This window comes from Canis aureus, chromosome 22 (genome assembly GCF_053574225.1).
Source record: "Canis aureus isolate CA01 chromosome 22, VMU_Caureus_v.1.0, whole genome shotgun sequence".
In the NCBI taxonomy this organism is placed as follows: Eukaryota; Metazoa; Chordata; class Mammalia; order Carnivora; family Canidae; genus Canis; species Canis aureus.
The window spans coordinates 25,844,070-25,867,334 of NC_135632.1; the positions used below are offsets into that span (position 1 = coordinate 25,844,070).

Sequence of the window (23,265 nt, forward strand, 5' to 3'; positions counted from 1 at the left end):
TATTAGGCTATATTTACAGAGCTAAAAGAAAACAAAATACAATCTGAATATAGCAATAACAGAAAAAAAGTAGCTTGAACTATTTCTTATCCCAACTGTAAAATGAAGATTGAATTAAATACTACATCAAGGACCTTCTAGCTTTAAAATTCTGCATCTTTATCCTTCTCCTCCTTTCCTCCAAATAAAATCACCTTGCTGAAGTCCTTTTTCCGTAGATAGGAAAGATTAAAATAGTATTTGTATTCCATTTCATTTTTACTATCATTTCAAATAGCCAATAAAATATCAACATACAAGACAACTTCTAAACCAGCTAATCCCTCTGAAATAGGCAAACCAAATTCATTTCTCAAAGTCTTCCAAAAGAGAAACCAGACGAGTCAATGAGTAGTTTAGAGGTAAGCTTCAATGTTCTTCCCCCTCTGAGCCATGCCACTTAACTTGCCCAAGTATCCTTAAGTTTACAGGTGACATTTTATAGATCATCACCACCGGAGTATTAATAGGTACTACATAAAACTGGAGTAGCATCCCAATTGCTTTATAATTGCAATTCCTAAATACACAAATGCAAAGGTGCAATTGGATTTTATGTCCAAGAAAAACATAATCTTGTTTCGGTTTAAACCTGGTGGTGAATAAAATGGGATAGTCTCCAGAAAGTTCACCAAATTCCTAATGCACACTATGATCCAAATTGCAAAAGTTACTTTTTCAAATGTGCAGGACTAGAAACAAAACAAAAATCAATCATTACCTCAACTGTGACTTCTGGAAACGCAAAGTGCCATTAGTTTGGTAAAGATTAAAGACTTGATCTTGAGTTTTACACCTTTAAGAGTATAAAGTGAGTTGACTATACAGGAATTAGCAAGAATTAGCTATGTTCTACTTGTCTTTTAACAGTCCTGTCCCACAGAACTTTCTGATATAAATGTTCTGTATTTGTGCTAATACCATAGTCAATAACAGGTGGCTACCAAGCACTTGAAATGTGGCTACAAGACTCAATTAAAAAAAAAAAAAGACTAAGTGAACTTTTTATTTAATTTTAATTGTTAAAATTTAAGTTGCCACATGTAAGCTAGTGGCTATCATACTGAACAATGCGGTTCTATCATTTGAAATACAATGTATAAACTTCAGTGAACAGCAGGGTTTTTCAATTCATTCCTGAGGATGTTAACAGCTAAAACTTTCTTGATAACTAATGATAAACAAGTCAAGCCAATGGCCTAAACATCAAACATAAAATTCACTCATGAAATGAGAGAATTGATGATACCAAGATTCAGAATTTAAAGCACCATATTCACTAATAGACGATGTTTAAAAAAAAAAAAGAAAAAGACATCTCAAGTTTTTCCCCAGTTTTTGCAAAAGGGGTATTCGCTTTAAGAATAGTTTCCCCAATATATGCCAATTACTTTCCCCTCAAATCTGCCCGATTTTTTAAAACAGATTTTAAATCTGTTTTAAAAAAAATGGCAAAAATAAATTCTCAGCACTGTAACACCGCCACTCGGTAAATTCCACACGTTGATTTCCCTTTCCTTAAAGAAGGGATTCAAATTTCTGAAAGCCTCTGCATCGCCCGAAAGCCTTGTTATCCATCTTTCCACGTACAAATCACTCTGATACAGCTGCGGTTTCGTTCCTAGACACAATTATTTTCAGTCCAAAAGAGACAACTGGCACTCTTTTCGGCACTTCAAGTACTCTCTGACCAGCTCTTCCAAAGTCAAGAAAAGTAACCAAAATGGGGCGCGAGAAAGCAACAGAAAACAAGTCTGGGAACTTGCAGGTTGAATTAACTCGTCCCGAAGCAGAAGCAACCGCCTTTAACCCGGGGAGAGAGCGCCTCAATCCACCCGGCTGCAAGGTCGTGACCTGAGGTCACGGCCGCCAGCACCGCTCCCGCCCAGCAGCGGGAAGCCACCTGTTAGGCCCGAGCCTCACCTGGCAGGAGAGAGGAGGCGCCGACCCGGCAGGGCGCCGGCCGCGGGCGCCCAGGCGGCCAGCGCGGGACCCGCCCCTCACGCGGCGGCGACCGGAGACGCCCGCGAGCCCCCCGGCCGCACGTGGGCTTCAGCCGGCGGCGGCTCCGCTGACAGGCCGGTCGCTCGCGGCCCCCGCCCGGCCTCCGCGCGCCCGTGCCCGGGGCAGCACCCCGCCGAGCGGGCGCCCAGGCGGCCCACAGCGCCGGCCCGCCGCCCGCCCTCCCTCCCTCCCTTCCTTCCTCCCTCCCCGGGCGGCGCGATCCCGCCCCGCCGCCCCTCACCTACCTGGTCACGGAGTTTGAGGAACGCCATGGCGGTCGCCTCCACCGCCGCCCCGGCCCGCCGCTTCCGCCCCCGTAGCTTCGGCCGCTGCCCCGGGGCGGGGGGGGGGGGGGGGCAGCGAGCGGGTCGGCGGCCGGCTGCGCCGAAGAGTCCGCGGGCAGGGGGCGGTGCCGCCTCCCCGGCCGCCCGCCGCCGCCGCCGCCGCCGAGAGGTGAGGAGCCCGGTCGGTCCCGCCTCCCCCGGGTACTCCCCCGCCCTCTCCTCCCCTTTCTTTCTCTTTCTCTCTCAGCTGCCTCCGCCCGCCGCCGCCGCCGCCGCCGCCTCCTCACGCCCCCTTCCCGAAATACGCCGGCAGCCCCCGCGGCCGCGCCGTTCCAGCCCGCGGCAGCGGCGGCATCCAAACTCCACTCCACAATATTACCACCACCGCCCGCCGCGATTGGCGGCCGCGCGGGGGAGAGGCCAGAGTAAGCCGAGCGCCCATTGGCCACGCCGCCGCGCCCGTTCGCGCCCCCCCACCCTCCTGGAGAGGGAGGGGGCGGAGAGAAGGAAGCGGCGAGGGGTGGGCTGCGAGCTGGCGCGCGCCGGGCGGGGGAGGCGGGCGGGGAGCCGAGCCCGGCAGGGGGAGGGGCGGCCAGGTAGTCCGGGGCGCGCGCCCGGGGCGCGGTGGGCGGAGCCCGGGCGGGGGCGGGGGCGGGGGCGGGGGGGCGTCGGGACGCGGGGTAACGGCCCCGGGTTCGCACGTGGAGGTGCGGCGCGGACTCTCCTCAGCGCGAGGAGGATGGAAGAGCCGGGTGAGGGGCCGGAAGGGGCGTGAGAGGTGGGCACCTGGGGGCCGCCGCCTTCCCGGGAGCGGCGAGGGGACCGGGGCGAACCCGGCGCGCACGTGCAAGGAGAGTGAGACTGCGCCCGTGGGCCGGGGGAGGAGGGGCGAGGCGGGGGCCGCGGGGGGGCGCGGACTGCCCGGGCCGCGCGCGTCCTCCCCAGCGCACGCCCCTCCGGACCCGCTTGGACTCGTCGCCGCAGGGTGTGAGAGGTGACGCGGGGGGCCGCTGCGCTCCCGGGGGCAGCCACCGGGCCGGGGGGGGGGGGGGGCGGAGGGGGCAGCGATGCTGCACTCCGGGCGGAACGGCGGCATCTTTGCAGCCAAACAGGTTGTGGACGCCGGAGTCTTTCTCTTGCCTGTAGTCCCAATCCGAGGCAAGGCTGCAGTTCTCCAAAATCCTCCTGCCCGACTTGCTTTTTTTTTTTTTTTTTCCCCTCCTTTCTTCTTTCGCATCTGAAGGGTTTTACCTCCCACTCGAGAGAAATCAATTTAAAAAACAAAAGATGTGCTGGATTTCCAATAAATAGCATCCTCGGATGGAGAAGAAATGATTCCCTCACCCTGCCACACACACACACACACACACACACACACACCCATGCCACCCCACAGTTCTGAAACGGCTTTTCTTTCTAAGGCAGCCGCACACTGTTACCATTCCAGGCTTGTGTGGGAGAAGGCTGTTGTGCGCCTGTGTCTGTCCGCCTGGGCGGCTCCAGCCCCTGGTTAATAAAAGGTACAGATGGTTAAAGCACAAACGTGTGACGTCAGGCTCGGTTTAAAAACGTCCCCTTTTCCCTACATCAATTGTGTCTCTCGGGACAGACTTTATTTAGAGGATCGATTTGAGTTTAATGGCAGGAGAAAAGGGGACCTATGCCAGGACGGTCAGTTTATTACGATGCTGTGCTTAAAACAAAAAGCTTATCTTTTAGCCCCATAAAAAATGCCAATGTCAGTGTGCAAAATGAAAAACACTGCTGGTTAACTAATAGTATGATCCTTCCAATAGTCTTTAACGTACCAATGTCTTGATTCCATAAAAGCAAAATTTACCTAAAATTAACAATCTTACCTGAAATTAACAATCCTCATAAATTATGTTTGCCACTTGAAAAGGAAAGGTTCTCGTAACAGGTAACCACGCTGAGGCTAAAGAGGAAGCTACACTGTTCTTGATTTGCATTATCCTCAGTACCTCACTCCTCTTTACTTCCAACAACTTCAGCAGATATTTGTCATCCAGCCTCTCCTTGTCAGTTCAGTGAGGGTGAATGCATGAAGTTGTAAAAGCATTTGAGTTCCCCAAAACAAAGGTGTTGTGATAATATTGCTAGAGTACTTTGTGATTACAAGTCACCTTTGTAAATAATTACCCATGTTCCATATCCAACACAGAGTTTTATCTTAGTCAAGGGTTGCAGGAATTTACCCTCATTTGTACATGAACCTGTTAAGCACTATGGATGTCTAGGCAGGAATTAATATACCCCGTTCTCCTCTACTCCGCCCCCAATAATATCTTCTCAAGGTTAATGTTCTAGAGTTTAAAAGCACAACAGGAACTTGATTCAGAACATGGCAAAGATTAACTTTTGGGAAACCTCAAGTACATTTGAGAGTATGAATTTAAATTGTGGATTGAGTGCATTTTAATAGGTTTTATGATTGAGCTAATGAAACTTTTCAGAGCCCTTCTGAAATCCTAATTAACAGTAATTGATGAAAATATTTTACAATACACTGTCTCTGACACCCTTGCAAATAGTAAGCTCTGAGTTCTCCTGATAGAGAACGCTCAATACCTAGCTCAATTCTCACCCTTCTCCATCCTGAACAATAATAGGTAACTTGAATCCTAATTTCATAATTTGTAAAAACTAAGCAGAACATTACCTGGCCTACTCATCTCACACCAAATAAGATAATGATATGAAAGGCTGTGGGAACTCTGTAGGACCATTCAAATACAATGTTGTTACAGCTACTTTTCCATAGCTGGAGATGGGAAAACAATCATTCTGGAAAGTAGAAATAAAAAATCTATATAATTGAGCAATAAAATGAAGTAAGATTCATGTTCAAATTCTGATGAACTCTTTCACAATCTTTATTATAAAGCTATTTCTCCCTGTTATAAAATATTCAAATATTAAAGGAATCCATAGTATCAAAAAGTTCCGTACATCAATGCTAATGAGACCACGAACTTGAGTCGTGTCAGTAATCTCTCTCCCCCCAACTCATTCCCCTCTCTCTGCCTTTTCTAAATGTCATTTTCATTCCCTCTGACTACAGCTAGCAACTCTACTCACAATTTGAGTATTCTGCTGTCATAAAGGAACTTCAAATTTTAAGTCTCAGGGAATGACTAATCAGTTGAGTTAAACTCATCTGACCATGCTTCAGCCAATCATTACAATGAAAGAAGCAAGATCTTAGAACTTTTAACAGCTTCCATTCAGAATTCATGTATAAAATGGTAGGACGAAAGATGTCATACAGATGTGACCACTGGGGAAATTGTGTTGAGAGGGGCAACCACACTAAATTGTATATAGGATATTGCTATGTGTTGGGCACTTGTCAGCATCTTAAGTGCTTCACCTCATTCAAGTTTTTCAATAACTTTATTAATCTTTTTGTGTTGGGAAACCGGGGCCCAGAGAAGTGGTTTGCCCATAGTTACCTACCTAATGTCAGAGCATGGATGCATGAGAGCCTTGAAAGCCAGGCAAGTAACTAATATGGTAAGAAATAACACTACTGGCGACTTTTGAGCCAGATAATCCTTATATTATAAAAATGATTTTTATGAAGAGACTGAAATACACAGAAATGCATATAATAAGCTGCTAAAGCAGCAAGATAAGTTCAGAAACCTAGAGGATAGAAATAGAAGACCCAATGTACATCTAAAAGAATTTCTAAAAAAAAAAAAAAAAAAAAAAAGAGTTTCTAGTGGAGAAAAAATAGAGTATGAAGGAGAGACAATATTCAAAGAGATAATGTGTGAGAAGTCTTCAGACCTGAAGAAAAATGTGAGTTATCAAATCAAAGGAAAATGCTGAGGCTCAAGCAGAATAAATTTCTAAAACTGAGACCTGTACACAGAAGTGAAATTACAGAATACCAAATGCAGTAGGAAAATGTTAAAAGTTACCACTGAGAAAAGTCAAATTATCCTAAAAGCAATGACAGTCATTTTGATAGGAATGACCTGTTGGATTTTTTTTTTTTAAGATTTATTCATTTATTCATTCAGAGAGAGAGAGGCAGAGACACAGGCAGAGGGAGAAGAAGATCCACGCAAGACGCCCGACGTGGGACTCGATCCCGGGTCTCCAGGATCACACCCTGGGCTGCAGGTGGCGTAAACCACTGCACCACCAGGGCTGCCCACCTGTCGGATTTATAAGCAACAATAAATGACAGAAGACAATGGAAACTATCTTCAAATATGGAGAGTCTATAACAGAGAAACTAGAATTCTATACCTAGCTAAACTATCTTTCAGGAGGAAGAAAAAAATAAACACATTTTTGAACTTAATACTCACAGGTTTTCATTAAAAGACATACTAAGGAATTTGCTCCAATAAGAAAAAAGTCAAACCCAAAAGGAATAAGATGGGAGAAGGAAGAATTAACAAATAAGTTAGCAAAATCTCAGCTAGTCTAAGTCAGTAATATTTTTTTATGTACCAGTATTTTGGAAGTTTAAAACCAGATGAAATTAAAATATGAGCCCTTAATGGGGTGCTTGGATGACTCTCATTGCCGAACATCTGGCTCTTGATTTTGGCTCAGGTCATGATCAGGGTGGTGATATTGAGCACTGAGTCAGGCTCTATTGTTGGGCATGGAGCCTGCTTAAGAGTCTCTCTCTCCCTCTGCCCCTCCTCTCTCTCTTTCTCTCTCTCAAACATAAAATAATTAGCCCTTAAAAATATGGTAGATGATGGCAGAAGGGAGTTCTGAATTAAAGGCTTGATTTACTCAGAAGAAGTGATATACACTTTAATTATAGACTTTGACAGGTTATTATATTGGTTAAAATTCTTTGTTGCAAACAAGAGACTCCAAGCAAGAATTTCTTAAATTGACATTCAGCAGTTCCAGGGTTATTGGGTAAGCTAAACAAACAAACAAACCAGCTTGGGTTAAGGTGCTAGAAAAATTGCCTTAAACCATACAACAGAACTGACATGATAAACTGCTGTTATTCCCAACAAGCACCAAATGCCATGAGCTCAGTTTTTCTTCATCTGTTCCTGCTATCAGCATCAAGGCCAATTCTGTGTCAGAACTTTGATCTTGCAACCACTCCCACCTTTACAGACTAGATACCTCTATCTTTACCCCTGCACCAGCAAAATAAAAGCTGTGTGCAGAGCTTGTATACTCATAGTCCTCACATTTCCGCAGGTGCTTCTGGTTAGCAGAGCTTATGTCATAGGCTTGCATCCTGGTTGTAATGGAGGCAGGAAATCTGAGTTCTGAATTTTATACCGGAAGGTGAGATGTATAACCAGGAATTATCCTAAATATAAAAAGGCTATTTAAAAGATTATGGCAGCCTTGAAATGACAGAGTCTGCTACTGGTATACATATTAAACATTGAAGGGTGGTATTCACCAAAATTAGGGAACTAGAATGCCTAACTTCAGATTGATAGAGGGGGAAAAAATAACCTAGAGAAAACTTAGTCACTGGATTAGCAGGCAAAAAAAGAAGGAAAAAAAGGAAATTAAAAGTATAAATAGAAAACAAGATTCTAGAGAGAAGTCCAAGTGTTATTAATCACAATAAATATAAATGGTTTACATTATTAAAAAACAACGACACAGAAATCACATTTAGGATGGATCTTTAAAGAAACCCAGGGCAGCCCAGGTGACTCAGCGGTTTAGTGCCACCTTCAGCCCATGGCATGATCCTGGAGACCCGAGATCTAGTCCCACGTCAGGCTCCCTGCATGGAGCCTGCTTCTCCCTCTGCCTCCCTCTCTCTGTGTCTCTCATGAATAAATAAAAAATTTTTTAAAAATAAAGAAATAAACCCAATCACGTGCTATTTGCAAGTATATGGTTAGAATATATCACCAAAACATTTGGAGGAAGGCAATTTTTTAAACTACCAAGAAAATACTAACCAAAAAATTGTCATCTAATAACATTAATATCCAACATAACAATTTAAAACAAGGATTGATAAAGTAACTATCCACCAAGACAACCTACAGTCATGATACAATCATAAACTTAAGTGCACTCAACCACATAGAGTGAAGTTTGATAGAACTACATAGAGAAATTGATAAATGCATCATCAAAAACTAACAGACAAGTAGATGAAAGGTTAGAATGCCAAGGAATCAATAAGCTTAATATCACATGAGATTATATATATGTATACACACATAAAACCCATAATCAATAGTAAAAAAATAGTCTATACTATTCCTCCAAGAAACTTAGTCCAGCCATTTACAAGTGAATTTTACCAAATGTACAAGAGAAGATGCCTTGCCTTTGTTTTGTTTCACAAAGTAGAAAGTTAAAAACCAAGTGTATAACCAAGACTCTTGATGCACCAGGTGCCTCTCAGATATCTTGTCTTCCAAACCAACCCTCTTATGTATCCAGTTTTTGACAAGTGTAGTTATTTCAACAAGGCCATTCAGAACCATTTCATTTGGTCAAAAGCTCTTCCAAAGTGGTTTCTGCTTAACTGCTTTGAATATCTCTCTGTTGGTGATGGCTGCTCTGTGGCTGAAATACATAGGAAATGAATGTAATAGACTGCATAAGCTAAAGATATGTAATTGAATAATATATAAACTATGTAAACAAGCAAAAATCTGAATAGAAAAAATTTTTAAAGACTGGAAAAATATAACTATTAAAGTTGTGTTTGAATGACAAAAGTATGAGTTGTTTCTTCTATTTTTCTATACTCTGCATATTTTGTTCAGTGAGAAATTGTTTGAGTTGTTTCCAAATATATTAGTACTTCATGATTTCATGAGTTCACTGAATAAAAAGGATATGAGACACATTGGGGCATCTGGGTGGCTCAGTCAGTTCAGCAACCAACTCTTGGCTTAAGCTCAGGTCATAACTCAGGGTCATGAGATCAATCCCCGAGTTGGGCTCTGTACTGGGTGTGGAACCTGTTTAAGATTCTTTCTTTCCCCCTCCTTCCCCCACTCATGCATGTTTGAAGTCTCTCTCTCTCTAAAAAAAAAGAAAGAAAAAAGAAAAAAAAAGATATGAGACACATCGGGACGCCTGGATGGCTCAACGGTTGAGTGTCTGCCTTCAGCTCAGGGTGTGATCCTGGAGTCCCAGGATTGAGTCCCACATTGGGCTCCCTGCGTGGAGCCTGCTTCTCCCTCTCCCTCTGTCTCTGCTTCTCTCTGTGTCTCTCATGAATAAATAAGTAAAATCTTTAAAAATAAAAAAGATATGAGACACATAGAAAATAACTATCAAAATAGCAAAAGAAATTCAGATTATATCATTAAGTACATTAAGTATAATTGGACCAAACATGCTATTCAAAAGGCAAATACTGTCAGACAGAATAAAACAGCAAAATCCAACTCTGTGTCATAGGCCTACAAGAGACACACCTGAATTCAAAAATAAAGTAGATTAAAAATAAAGAATGGAAAAAGCATAGCATGCAAACATAATAATAAGAGGCCTAGAATAGCTATATTAATATCAGACAAACTTTAAGACAAATATTACTGGAAACATTTTTGATAAGTGGTCGATGCATCTAGAAGATATAATAGTTATCTATACATCAAAGAACCAACTCCCAAAATGTATGATGCAAAAATGAAGAGAACTAGACAATAATAGAGATTTCAACATCCCACTTTCAACAGTTGATAGAACAATTAAAGAAGACTTTAAGAACACTGTCGAACAACTTGTCTTAATTAATATTAATAAAACATACCACACCAAAACTGCAGCATACACGTTTCTTTTTAAGTGCATATGGAATGTTCTCCAGGATATACCATATACTATAGCTCAACATAAGTTCCAATAAAATACAGAAGATTAAAAATTGAAATTACATAAAATATGTCCTGTGACAATGGAATTAAAGATCTATAACAGAAAGATAACTGAGAAAACACCAAATAGTTGGAAATTAAGCAATACATTTCTAAATAACTGATGAGTCAAAGAAGAAATCACAAGGGAAATTAATCAGAATTCATGGCATGCATCTAAAGTAGTGCTTATGGGCACCTGAGTGGCTTAATCAGTTGCATGACTGACTCTTGGTTTCTTTTTTTTTTTTTTTTTAATTTTTATTTATTTATGATAGTCACACAGAGATAGAGAGAGAGAGGCAGAGACATAGGCAGAGGGAGAAGCAGGCTCCATGCACCGGGAGCCCGATGTGGGATTCGATCCCGGGTCTCCAGGATCGCGCCCTGGGCCAAAGGCAGGCGCCAAACCGCTGCGCCACCCAGGGATCCCTGACTCTTGGTTTCTGCTGGGGTTGTGATCTCATGGGTTGTGGAATCAAGCCCTGAGTGGGGCTCCACACTCAGCAAAGAGTCTACATGAAGATTCTCTCCCTCTGCCACTCCTGTCACTTGCACATACATACCCTCTTGCTTCTGTCTCTAAAAAAAATAAAAAGCAATGCTGAGAGAGAAATATATAACTCTAGATGCCTATATAAAATTTTGAAAAATCAAATACCTAGGATTCCACATTAAGAAACTAGAAAGCAAAAAGCAAGCTAAACACAAAGCAAACAGAAGGAATGAAATAATAAATATTATAGCAGAAAAACAATAGAGAAAACTTTTTAAAAAGTTGATTCTTTGAAAACATCGATAAAATTGACCAAACCCTTGCCTAGACTAACCAAGAAAATAAAAGACACTAATTACTAAAATCATGAAGGAATGGATATCACTACCAACTCTGTAGAAATTAAAAGAATTATAAGGGAATATTACCAACAACTGAATGCCAATAAATCAACCAACTTAGATAAAATGGAATGATTCCTAGAGGTACACAACCAAAACTGACTCAAGAAACAAAATATCTGCATAAACCTTTGACAAGAAAAGATACTGAACTAGTAATTTAAAATCTCACAAACAAAAGCCAGGCCCAGATGGTGTCCCTAGTGAATTCTATCAAATATTTAAAGAAAAAATAAGACCAATCCTTCACAAATTCTTTGAGAAAAAGAACACTTCCCAACTTATTTTAGGAGGCCAGTACTACCCTGATTCCAAAGACAGACAAAGACATCACAGGAAAAGCCTGCAGAACAATATCCCTTATGAACAAAGATATAAAAATCCTTAACAAAATATTACCAAATTGAATTAAGCAACTTTAAAAAAGAAGAATATATCATTCCCAAGTTGGATTTATTTCAGGAATACAGAGTTAGTTTAACATCTGAAGATCAATTAATGTATTATATTAATGGAATGAAGGACAAAACCCACATAATCTTCTCTGTAGAGTAGGAAGAACCAGCAAAGGATATTGAGTGGGATAAGAAAAATCAAAACCAAGAATGTATTTATCTTTTTCTTCCTTTTTTTTTTTTCTTTTTCTAATTTGGCAGAGAAAGAGACCACAAGTAGGCTGAGTGCAGGCAGAAGGAGAGGGAGAAGCAGAGAGCCTGATGCAGAGCTCAATCCCAGGACCCTGGGATCATGACCCGAACAGAGAGCAGACACTTAACTGACTGAGCCACCCAGGTGCCCCTCGAGAATGTATTTCAAGAAAGAGAGTGGTCAACTGGTTGATTTCTGCTAGGTCCAATAGAAAGAGAAATTGGATTTTTTAGGATCATTGGATTACACCATATGGAGGTTGATGACAACTTTCAGAAGGGTTTCAGAAAAATGGCATAACTAAAAATCTGATTGGAGGGGTGCCTGGGTGGTTCAGCCGGTTAAATGTCTGCCTTCAGCACAGGTCATGATCCCAGGTCCCTGCTGAGCAGGGAGCCCGATTCTCCCTCTCCCTCTGCTGCTCCCCCTGCTTGTGCTCCCCCTCTTAAGTAAAGACAATCTTAAAAAAAATAAATCTGATTGGAATGAGTTAGAAGAGAATGAAAAGTGAAGAGGTGGAGAAAATGAATAAAGACGACTTTTTCAAGGTGTCTTATTTTAAAAGGCAGGAGAGAAATAGAACAGTAGATGAAGAGAAATGAGAAGCCTAAGGGGAGCTGTTTTTGTCTTTTAAGGTGGTAGATATTACATCACCTGTATAGGCTGGGGAGTGATAGAGTTGAAAGGGAAAAATTGACAATGCAAAAGAGAGAACAGATACCTGTAGGAGCAAAGTCCTTGAAAAGGCAAGAGGAAATGAGATGCAATTCAGAAGTAGAAAGTGTCAAGAACTCTGAAATGTCTGAGATTTTATCTAACATGTATGCTAAGTTAGCCTGTCATAATTTCATGGATGCTGGCAGAAAACATGAGATGCCTGGGTCAGAGACCAAGGATTTCATTTCTCACAGCAATAGCAGTAGCCAGAGATCAGAATTTTATTGCATCAATTTCCTGAACCTCCATTCCCACGGAGCAATGTAGGAAGAGGGCCAGGTAATGCCTGCATGTGCAGTGGGTTGCATTACAAGTAAGGAAATCTGAGCTTAGTGAACCTGAATCTTTTACATTGGGCAGTAAATATGCCTGTCCTTTGCTCCAGAGAAAGACATTATTTTTATTATAATGGACAGTAAGCTTCACTATACTCCTACTATTTGTTCCAAAGGAAGACACTATCTCTATCTTCCAAGGCTATTCACTCTACAAATATCCTTGATGAGATAGTCTGAATCGAAACAGATATAAGAGACACATGGAGAACTATCTCTCAACAGAGAGTTTAGTCTTAATAGCATGGACAGTTCATTCATTTACAGTGTGGAGGTTGGGGAAATGGGGGAAGATAAGATTGGAAAAGAGCCAGTTGCTCTCTTTCACTTAATTTTATTTTTTTCCGCAGTATATCAGTGGGTGACAATATCAGGTAAGAGTGAAGATTGGGTATTAAGAATGTGTGATTTAAATAAACAAAGTCTAGGAGAATGAGAGAGGGTTAACTAAGGAAATGAAGAATTACTGGGCACTGCTGAGGGCCCTCCTCTAATTTATAATCCTAAATTTAAATAGCACAAGTTATGACTGTTTTAATCAGGTTTGTTCCACTGCTTGGGTATGGGGACAAGATAGGTAGACAGTTGGCTTTAACAAGGACTGGAGTTTTTCCAGGCAAGTGATGGAGAAAGAAAGTGGCAATGGAGTTGTGGATGTACATAAAGGACTGATTACAATGATGGACCAGGGATTCTAGACTGGATGAAGAAGAAAGAGTGAGGAGAGGAAAAAACAGTGAAACACAGATAGGGCCAAAGGATCAGAGTTCCTAATTTGGTTGAAGAATGGTTGGAGTTGGGATATTATGATAAGCGAACTAGAAGATGAGGGACAGTAGTCAAACAATGGACTGCTTAAAAATCAAGATTTACATTACAATATATGAGCATAAGAATGGATAGCTGACATGAGGTAGAGAAAAATCTCATTGGAGGTGAGGAGTTCAGTAAACTAAGTGGTCAAGTGTCATATGGTTCATTTGTGAGCTTGCTGAAATCACCAAGAATAACGGTCACATGGAAAGAACAAGTGAGTTGGGTGCTAAAATTTTCAATGAATGAGGGGAAGCAACTAGACAGTTACAGATGATTATGACAGGAAGGGTGGCAAGTGCTACGTACAGACTATTGCTTTTTTAATAGATATTTATATATGATCAAATAAGCACTGTGAGAGAAACAAATTAGCATGATCCTCAAGAATTACATAAGCTAACTTGAAGGCAATACAGACACCCATGAAAAGCTAAGCAACAGCAAACATTGCAATATGGTAAGACCAAAACAACACTGGTCTAAGGGTCAGAAGATCTGAGTTCTAGTTCCAGCCATTCCAATAGCTAGCCGCGAGCTTAGATAAATCACTTGCCTTCACCAGGCTTCAGTTTCCACATTTGGATATGGATTAGATGATTCCCAAGATACCTGAGGGCCTAACATTCTGTAATTCTATGATATAAAACAATACACATTTCACAAGGAAGTTAGGAAGAATAAGTACCATTATCCAGATGTTACAGAAAGAGGAAGTTGAACCATGAAAGACTATATAATTTGTCCAGCATCAGACTGTTAAGTCAGGTTCATTGTTTGTGTTAGATCGTACAGGGTACAGAGTAGATGCCCTAATCTGTGTTTGTTTCCTTTCACTTACACAAAGTTGTGTTTGTCTTTCCATTATCTCTATTTAATTCTGGTTAGGTCATGATTGCGTATGTCAAAGAACAAAGAAAGGACTATCAGAAACCATAACTGAAGCACCAACATTTAACACAGCCCTGAAAGAACACAGTTTTACAGGAAGCAAAGAGGTATGTTGCCCTCTAGGAAATGTATGTCACACTGGAGTAATTAGACTGACATGCATTTCCCTGGTGGCAAATGTAATGAATGGGTCCAATAACCCTTGACATCAGCACAATGTTAGGGTGGGATTGGAAGTCAAGATTTAGAAGGATATAATTTGAATAAAGGGGATATAAACAGTTTTTCCTCTATAACAAGCTCTTCCTTTATAACCATATTGTTACTTATATAATTTTTAATATAAGTTCATTCAGTTATATAGTTAACAAATATTCATTGAGATCCACTAGATGTTAAGCACCATAATAAAAGCTGGAAATACTGTGGAGAACAAGACAGCTAATAGCCCTGTCCTACCTCCCTTTGTTAAGATATACTGATTGTAATGAGGTATGGACATAAATAGGAAGATGAATAAGATATTTTTCAAGTATGATCAATGCTATAGAGAATAATGATTTATCCCTTACCATGTTTTGTATTCTCTCTATTTAGAATATAAGTATCAGAAGAGCTAATACTTTGTTACATTATTCATCATTATTCTCTCTGTGTCTTGATTAGTGAATTTTAACTGTGGGTTCCTTTAAATAGGATTGTCAGGAGAGGTATCTTGAAGGAGGTGCCATCTGAGCTAGGACCTAAAAAAGCGAAGAGTTTTCAGCCATGCAAAGAAGAGAGTAGGGAAAGAGCAGTGTAAAATTCCCAAGAAAGCTAAAAGCTCAGCATGTTTGAGAAACATAAAGAAGGCCATTGTGGCTGGAGAGCTGGAAGGGTGGGACAGTGTAACAGAAGGTGAGGCTGAAGCAAAAGTCAGGGCTAGAATAATATAGGGCCTTGTAAGCCAAGGCTAGGGGTTTAAATTTTAATTTAATTGCTGTGGCAAGCCGTTGGAGGGTTTTAATCAGAGATATTATATGACTTCACTTTTTAAAAGTTTGCTCCGGCCTCTGTGTTGATAGAATGAGGGGAGCATAAGAGGAGGCAAGAGATAGGTTAGGACATGAGGCTTGATGGTGGCTTGGTGTCAGGGAAGAAGCATAGAGTAGTTGAATTTGAGATCCATTCTGAAGGTAGAATCAGGACAAGCTGATGAGTTGGATGTGGAGTGTTAGAAAGGAAGAGGAGTCAAGACAGACTCCAAAGTTTTGGCTTAAGTAACTTGGTACTGGTGGTACCACTAACTTATAGGGAAATTAGGGGAGTAGCAGAGTTTTTCCAGGGAAAAATCAAGCATTCCATTTTGGCCATGTGAAGCTTATCAGACTTCCAAATGAGTATGTAGATTAAACAGTTGATATGTGAGTATGGCAAGATGTCAGAGCTGAAGATATCCTTTTGTGAGTCATTGGCATTTAGATACTATGTAAAGCCACGTAGCTGAATGAGATCACCAAGGGAGAACATGAAGATATGACAGCCAAGGACTACACCTTAAACATCTTTCATAGGACTCCAGTTTTGGCCTTTGAATAATATGATATTTTATACAGAACTGCATTATCTACCAGATCAATCAGTCTTAAAACCCCATTTTGTCTTTCTCTTAGCAAGTAGTGAGAGGCTGTTTTGGAGTAAAGCCATCTTGGTGAGGACTTTTAATCACACAACAACCCCTAGGACTTGCCAGTTTGTCATCAGATACACAAAAGAGGGCTCTGGTCCCCACTATGCCCCCTTCCATTTATAGTGTTCCCTGACCTCTCCAGGCCACCATGATCCCTCCTTTCCTCTAATTTCCTCTGAACCCCTCCTTTCCTCAGTATTGCCTATACCTCTGCAGTCAGTCCTGCTGATATTATAGCTATTTATGCAGAACAGGTACTCTGTGTTTGTTTCCCTCCACTTATACAATGTTGTATTTGTCTTTCCATTATCTCTGGTTCTAGCTAGGTCATAATTACTTATCCCCACTTTAAACTACTATACATTGTGACTTCTTTGAGTGCATGATATTCTCTTATATATCTTTCTCTCCCTTGCCATGTTCTGCATTTTCCTATCCAGAAAAAAGTACTACAAGAGCTAGGACCTTGTGTGTTATGTTCACCACTGTACTCTTTGAACCTAGAACAATGTTCTTGAGTAAACACTAACAGAATAAAAGGATACAATAGCTGCTGACAGATTTATGTGCTGGATGGATGATCAGGCACCTCAAAGCAAAACTATCTCCCTTTTCCTTGATAGATGTTATCTCCCTTTTGGATTCCCTTGAGCTTTACCATCACCCACACTTAACACTGCAGCATAAAGTGGTGTTTCAGTTCTCACCACCTTTATGAACTCTTTCCACAGATTCTGCTGATGCTGAAGTAGATAAGAATAGGGTATGGGGGTCCTGGTGGCTCAGTGGTTGAGCGTCTGCATTTGGCTCAGTTTGTGATCCCAGGGTCCTGAGGTCAAGTCCCACATCAGGCTCCTCACATGGAGCTTGCTTCTCCCTCTGCCTATGTCTCTGCCTCTCTGTGTCTCTCATGAATAAATGAATGGAATCTTAAAAAAAAAAAAAAAAAGAATAGGGTATGGGTTTTTGGTTTATATAATGCATATATGCAGTTGGGACCTGTGGTAGATTGCCTGAAAGATAGTCATTAATAATTGCTTTCAATGTTATATATGAATATTTTTCCTCCCAATGGGCCATGGGGTTTGTTTCCCTTCTCTGAATCTGGAAAGCCATGAGGCTTGCTTTGGCCTGCAGATTGCAGAAATAATATCATATGAGTCTGGACCTACACCTTAGGAGAATTTGGAATTTCCAGTTTTACTGTCTTGGGATTTAGACACCATGCTTATAAAGCTTGGAATTCTGGATAATGTGAGATCACTTGGAAAGAAAGAAGCCCGGCCAGTATCCCACTGTCCTAGCCCCTACAGCTGAGGCATGAAACGTGAATAAAATCACATGGATTCTCCAGTGCCAGACAAGCTGTCCCAGCCAAGCAAATGGAGTCTCACCCAAACTGCACAATCATGAGAAATAATAAATGATGTTGTTTTAAGCCACTACTTGTGGGGGTTATCTGTTATGTAGAAATAGATAACTAAAATAGGATGTTTCAGGATTCATTTTATAGCAAAACTTCTAGAAACACATTGCATTTAAAAGCAGAGCTTCTGCAATTTCTAACAAAATTATATATAAAAATAATCGTAGTTATCCTTTGTCTCAGCAGTTTCCTGTCTGGGAATCTATTCCAAAGATACCCAGGCAAAAAAAAAAAAAAGACAAGTATTAGCTATTCGTTGCCCCACTATTTGTAGTAGCAACAAACTTCACACACATCAATTGTCTACCAGTAGGGGACTGCTTGAATAAGTTATGTAACATCCACATGGTGGAGTAATATACAGCTATTAAAAAAAAAAAAAAGGAATGAGAGATTCCTCTGTAAAGTATAGTGGAGTGATCACCAGCATATAAAGTTGAATGAAAAATAGCAAGGCAGAAGAAAAGTGTGTAAAGTATGCCACTTTTTAACTATTTTTTTAATGAAAAGATAAAATATAAACTTTTTGGAAGAAATTATTACATATAAAGGGAAATTATTACATATAAAGGGAGAATAAGGTACAATAGGAATATAATCTGCAAACTCCAAACTGTAGGAAAATTTATAGAGCAACCAACCCAGTTTCTTCAACAACAACAAAAATATTTTTAAATCCAAAAGGGAAAGAATGAGAACCTAGTGATGTAAAAGAGTGACTTAAGTACACATCAGCCAATGACAATTTATGAACCTATTTGTATTCTGAATACAACAATACAACTTGACTACAAGTTGTTTGAGTAAACAAACTGAAAAAAATTAATGAGGCAATGGGAAAATTTGAACACTAGTTAAATACTTGGCGATGTTAAGAATTTATTATTTAAATATGATAATGATAGTGTCACTAAGTTCTTAAAATAATCTTCATAAATTAGAGATACACACTAAAACTTTTCATTCATGCTCTAATATGACACTGGGAGTTGTTTCAAAAGAATTACATGTATTTTGAAGTGGGTGAAGTTACAGATTAAACAAGATTGACCAAGAGTTGATCCTTATTGAGTCTAGACAATTGGTTCATGAAGGTCCATTGTTATATATCTGACACTTCCCAAAATAAGAAGTTTAAAAAAAAAGCCTTCTGAAACTGAGTGTTTAAGGGTACTGAATCCATTTTCTTCATAATAACACACATTAGGTCCATCACTCCAAGTAACAGTATCTATGTCAAATGGAAGCCTTGTCTGTAACACCATGATAGGTATCTAGAACTGTATGTAATTGACATCACGTAAGTGATATGAAAGTTATAATGAATTCTCAGGAGGTCCAAGTGTTTCTGTTGTTTTAGTTTAGTTTTTTTTTTTTAAGATTTTATTTATTTATTCATGAGAGACACAGACAAGAGAGAGAAGCAGAGACACAGGCAGAGGGAGAAGCATGCTCCATGCAGGGAGCCCGAAGTGGGACTCGATCCCGGGTCCCCAGGATCACACCCTAGGCCAAAGGCGGCACTAAACCGCTGAGTCAACCAGGCTATCCTTAGTTTTGTTTTTGTTTTTTTTTAAAAATATATATTTTTTAATTTTTATTTATTTATGATAGTCACACACACACAGAGAGAGAGAGAGAGGCAGAGACACAGGCAGAGGGAGAAGCAGGCTCCATTCACCGGGAGCCCGACATGGGATTCGATCCCGGGTCTCCAGGATCGCGCCCTGGGCCAAAGGCAGGCTCAAACCGCTGTGCCACCCAGGGATCCCCTTAGTTTTGGTTTTTAACAACTTTTTGTATCGTTGTCTCTGATACTTAGGAAAATTTTAACTAGCACGTGAATAGTCCCCTTATTGTTTTCCAAACATATATCATTTATTCACTCAATCATTCAATACTCTTTGGGCCAAAGACTTTTATGAGGGGTCCTAGTGTTAGGGAAAGGATTCTACTAGTCCAAAGAAGTCTCCAGCCATGCTGCACATGACTGCCAACATGCATGCTGAGATGCTTACCACACCTGGGAACAATAGAGGGCTGTAACAGAGGTCTTTCAGAGTCAGATGTGTGGTTGCTTTGCCTCTAGCAGAAGATTGGGGGAAAAAAATATTGGAAAGGGTGTTAGAGCATGCTAAGATGCTGCTTCAGAATTGGAGTTGACTTATTTTGGAGGCAAGATGTAACCTAATGCTTTTCACTTGCCAAAATTCAGTTTCAAAAACTCAAAACTTTTCATCTCCTTCTTCCACAGACATGGAAGATACTTGTTAGTGGTTCTCAAAGTGTGGTCCCTGGACCAGCAGCATTGCCAACCCCTAGGAACTTTTAGCAATGCAAATGATTCAGTCCCACCTCAGACCTACTGAATCTGAAACTTGAGCTGGGCCAATAATTTAACAAACCCTCCTGGTGATGCTGATGCTCACTCAAGCATGGGAACTGCTGGTTTAGAGAAAAGCAGTAAGGGTTCCAGAAATGCAGCTCAAAGAAGTAAAAGAATCCTGTTCCTTTCTCCAAGTTAAAAAAAAATTATGATTATAGGAGAAATTTCAAAAGAATCCAAGGTAGAAAAATAGTTTAACTTGGCTGAGGGCCTGACAGTCGTGGTTCTGGAGAGACCAGTGTCCCACAAAGAGAACCACAAGTGCCAGGCTAGGCAGCTGCTGTCTACCAAGCAGCAGTACATGCAAACTAGAGAGGTCTAAGGTTTGGTGGGACCGGCCCCCCAACCATCTCCTCTGAGATACTTCCTTGGCCAGAGAAACCACAATAGTTAAATATAAAAATTACCCTCTGAAAGTGAGGGTATGCAGCATAAGGTATATGGGTAATAAAACTGGCAGAGTTTGTGTAAAAATGTGTTAATTTCTCTTCACCTTTTTCATATGACTATTAGAAAATGTAAAATAACCTATGTGGTTCACATTAATGGCCTGCATTATATTTTTATCAGTCATTGCTGGTCTATAAGGTATATATAAAATGGAGGATGGATAAGATACAGAATGTGACCATTTTTTTCTCCAGCTCTGAGCAGAAGAGTGGGTGTCCAGTACAACGAACCAGTCGTTTCTTACTTATGTTTATGTCATTTGTGTTTATACTGTGAAGATGGTTCAGTGATACTAGCCACACAAATCATGCAGCAATCATCTTTTATATCCTTGTTCACAAAGCAGTTTTTCAATTCTAGAAAATAGGAGAGAGAGAGAGCATGCATTCTTATTGGGAGAGCATGCATTTCTTATTGGGAGAGCATGCATTTCATTGTCAAAAACATTTAGGGATGCCTGGGTGGCTCAGTGGTTGAGCGTCTGCCTTTGGCTTAGGGCGTGATCCTGAGGGTCTGGGATCAAGTTTCACAACGGGCTCCTTGCATGGAGCCTGCTTCTGCCTCTGCCTGTGTCTCTGCCTCTCTTTCTGTGTCTCTCATGAATAAATAAATAAAATCTTAAAAAAAAAAACTAGAATATATAACAATATGTATCAATAATAGCCATTCCCACTTTCCCATTGTGACTGTTTTAGACATAGTCAATTAACCAGGACATTTTTTCCCTACTGCCCCAGAAACAGCATCAATGTCCTTATCAACAGAATACCATAAAGGAGCTATGTAGCTATGGAGAGTTGCAGCGTTGGTGCAAAACTAGGTCTGCCTGACTCCAAAGGTCAAGTTCCTTTATTATACCATTCAAGTTCCCATTTAATAATAGGTGCACGTTCATAATTTTCTTTCTAAATCAAGTCAATAAACTTTCTGATTTGTATATCACTTTCTTAATGATTTGGTTGTCACAGGTCCATCCCTGAGGTATCAAATACATTTTTATATGCTGGAAAACTTGAATATCTGACCTTACTAAGAGGGAGCCCCTAGATTAGGAATGGCCTGAGCATGTGCCTTTAATTGTCTTCTTCCTTAACTGTGACAGACATTGGTAATCAATTGCAATACTCTTCTCTGTTGAACCTAGACATAGTCTCAAAGTCCTTTTTAACACATTGATCCAGGCAGGTACTGCCACTCAACCCGGAAGACTCTAATGATTGCTAGCCTGTATGGATAATGACTTTACAAAATGAATTTCCTTTGTGCCTAGTTGGCTTTCCTCAGGTAAAAACTTGACTTCACACCCTTCTTTTCTTTTTTCCAGAAGAGTAGATAGGTTCTTACCCAAACAATTCCTTGTGGATACAAGAGGGAAAAGAACAACAGCATTTTAGGAAGTCAGTAGGATGGGAGAATTCATATAACACTTTTTTTTTTTTTTTTTTTTTTTGCTTTTCCAGAGGCAAACTCCCAAGGTTTATAGACAGTTCTCTTCAAGTTCTACCACTATAACTGATTTAGAACTCACCAGGAAGTTTCCATATGGAATTCACAACGATTATAGTAATAATAGTTCCTATATCACGATTGAGTTGCAAATAACATATATTTCTATAGTGAGAATGTTGATCCTGCAGCTATTCAAGAAACTTAGGTACGCAGCCAGAAGGCAAATCTATCATCAATGAGTGGTGCAACAAAAAGGAGGATGTCTTGGAGGAAGTGGTACTGGCAACATTTTCACATTAAAGGAACTCTCAAGGGTATTTCACTGTACGGGTAAAGGATAAAATGTTGGAAGCAGATCTAAACTTAGAACGGATATGACAATTTGCCAAGGCAGAGAAAAGACATTCTGAAGGTAAGCACTGTTCAGAGTACTCTTGATAAAATTTTTCAAAGAAGTAAAACATTTAATTAATATTTCTATTATTTTAAGTAACTATTAAATAAATGTAACTTATAATTTTTAAAATATCTCCATATATTTGTAAATGAAACTAAGTTTTTAATATTTTGGAAAAAAAGATTTTTTGGAGGTGTAATTTTTCCTGTTAATTATTAAAATGGCTTTGTACAGTTTCAGGTTGCATGGCCATTTTTATACTCCTGCACTACCATGCAAAGTGAGGACTCCCTGTATATGGCTAAAACAAGAAGAAATTCAAAATGATAGGATTGTACTAATGCCTTGGCAATGTAAGCCTATTTTAAAGTATAACTGGAGTTTGAAAAAAATAAAAAGTGCAGTAATATTGTAGACACATCTGCCAATGCAAACCAATAATTCATATAGATATTTTAAAGGTGAGTGATGCATTTGAGACAGAGACCACCTATGTATTCATTTGCCTGGTGTGTAGGAAGACTATAAGAAAAGAATGGAGAACAGGTGTAAATCACCATATAATGCCTCATCCTCAGAAAACATGGCAGCTGCTGTCAAATTATCTTAACATTTGCTTCCTTAAAGAAGTCTGCACCAATTAGAAGCCCTTTGGCTGCAGGTGCGTCAGGACTTCAGCCGTCTTGCTGGGCATTTCTCTTGGCTCTCCTTTTACTTGCATATTGGCTCTATTTCAGGCTGGCAGCAGATGGTGACAGCTGTACCAGGCATCACATCCAAATGCCACGTCATCCAGAGGCAGATAGGGGCTGGCTGTCTCTTCTATAGTCTACTTCTCAGGAGGAAAGAAAAGCCCTCACCCTGTTGGCCGCAACTGGACCCCTGCCACTGTATCAGTCAGGGTTCGGGACAGAAAAATAAAGAAGCCACTCTATGTATTCTGGCTCTAATGGGCTCACCGTAGAACTTGGGGGCATACATAACTCCTGGGAGAATGA

At 40.5% G+C, this 23,265-nt stretch overlaps 2 protein-coding genes across 6 annotated transcripts in view; one reads left to right on the top strand and one right to left on the bottom strand.

Moving 5' to 3' along the window:
- Positions 1 to 2,424, bottom strand: part of ANKRD28 (ankyrin repeat domain 28) — a 204,309-nt gene extending 201,885 nt beyond the window's left edge. Inside the window, exon 1 of one of the 5 annotated variants that reach the window (XM_077865245.1) lies at positions 2,289 to 2,424. In XM_077865245.1, the coding sequence (XP_077721371.1) occupies positions 2,289 to 2,315 (27 nt within the window). In that variant the 5' untranslated portion in view covers positions 2,316 to 2,424. The remainder of the gene's footprint in view (positions 1 to 2,288) is intronic. The other 4 variants (XM_077865247.1, XM_077865251.1, XM_077865244.1 and 1 more) reach the window with 4 other exon arrangements.
- Positions 2,314 to 23,210, top strand: LOC144294248 (uncharacterized). Its single transcript, XM_077866064.1, has 6 exons — positions 2,314 to 2,752; positions 3,749 to 3,847; positions 13,137 to 13,160; positions 14,488 to 14,597; positions 21,882 to 22,282; positions 23,005 to 23,210. The coding sequence occupies exons 1-5, from the start codon at positions 2,314 to 2,316 to the stop codon at positions 22,107 to 22,109; spliced, it is 900 nt and encodes a 299-aa protein (XP_077722190.1). The 3' UTR covers positions 22,110 to 22,282; positions 23,005 to 23,210.
- Positions 23,211 to 23,265: the final 55 nt, after the last annotated feature.

What these genes read in the sequence shown, in the direction of transcription:
- LOC144294248 (XM_077866064.1), top strand. Translation starts at nt 2,314, where the DNA reads ATGGCGGTCGCCTCCACCGCCGCCCCGGCCCGCCGCTTCCGCCCCCGT. An exon ending in CAGCCCCTGGTTAATAAAAG is followed by an intron (nt 3,848 to 13,136) that starts GTACAGATGGTT and finishes TTTTTTCCGCAG; the next exon opens with TATATCAGTGGGTGACAATA. An exon ending in TCAGTGGGTGACAATATCAG is followed by an intron (nt 13,161 to 14,487) that starts GTAAGAGTGAAG and finishes AATTCTGGTTAG; the next exon opens with GTCATGATTGCGTATGTCAA.